Source organism: Crocuta crocuta, unplaced genomic scaffold, assembly GCF_008692635.1.
Source record: "Crocuta crocuta isolate KB4526 unplaced genomic scaffold, BGI_CrCroc_1.0 scaffold978, whole genome shotgun sequence".
In the NCBI taxonomy this organism is placed as follows: domain Eukaryota; kingdom Metazoa; phylum Chordata; class Mammalia; order Carnivora; family Hyaenidae; genus Crocuta; species Crocuta crocuta.
This window is the reverse complement of record NW_027530876.1, coordinates 428,454-428,818: the sequence shown is the minus strand read 5'-3', so window position 1 is coordinate 428,818 and position 365 is coordinate 428,454. Positions and strand designations below refer to the sequence as shown.

The window sequence follows — 365 nt, the reverse complement described above, 5'->3', positions numbered from 1 at the left end:
GTCCCCAGAAGCTGCCCCCTCCACCCTCTCCCTGCCAGCTCCCCTTTCCTTCCCTCCCCTGGCTCATCTCCCTTTGGTGCATCTGGCCCGGGCCCACATTCCTTGGTTACAAGCCTCCCTTCTCTCTGGGTAGCTGCTCTTTGAGGGCATCCCTCCGTCCCGGGCAGCTAGGACGCCTCACCGGGCAGAGGTGCGGTAGAGGGAGGGCTCAGGGCTGCAGGGCTGGCCAGCCACATTCACGGCGTCTTGGACCTCAGCAAAATCCCGGCCCAGGTTGGAGCCCCAGATGGTGAGGGCCAAGCCGCCCTCGGGGGGCCCGGTCAGGGGCTCGATCTGCAGCAGGGAAGGGTGACGATGGAGTGTCC

General features: G+C 66.3%; 1 protein-coding gene across 1 annotated transcript in view; it reads right to left on the bottom strand.

Moving 5' to 3' along the window:
• PLXNB3 (plexin B3) overlaps positions 1 to 365 on the bottom strand; it is a 17,137-nt gene that overhangs the window by 8,415 nt on the left and 8,357 nt on the right. Inside the window, exon 12 of the mRNA XM_077769604.1 lies at positions 182 to 358. Coding sequence (XP_077625730.1) covers positions 182 to 358 — 177 coding nt within the window. The remainder of the gene's footprint in view (positions 1 to 181; positions 359 to 365) is intronic.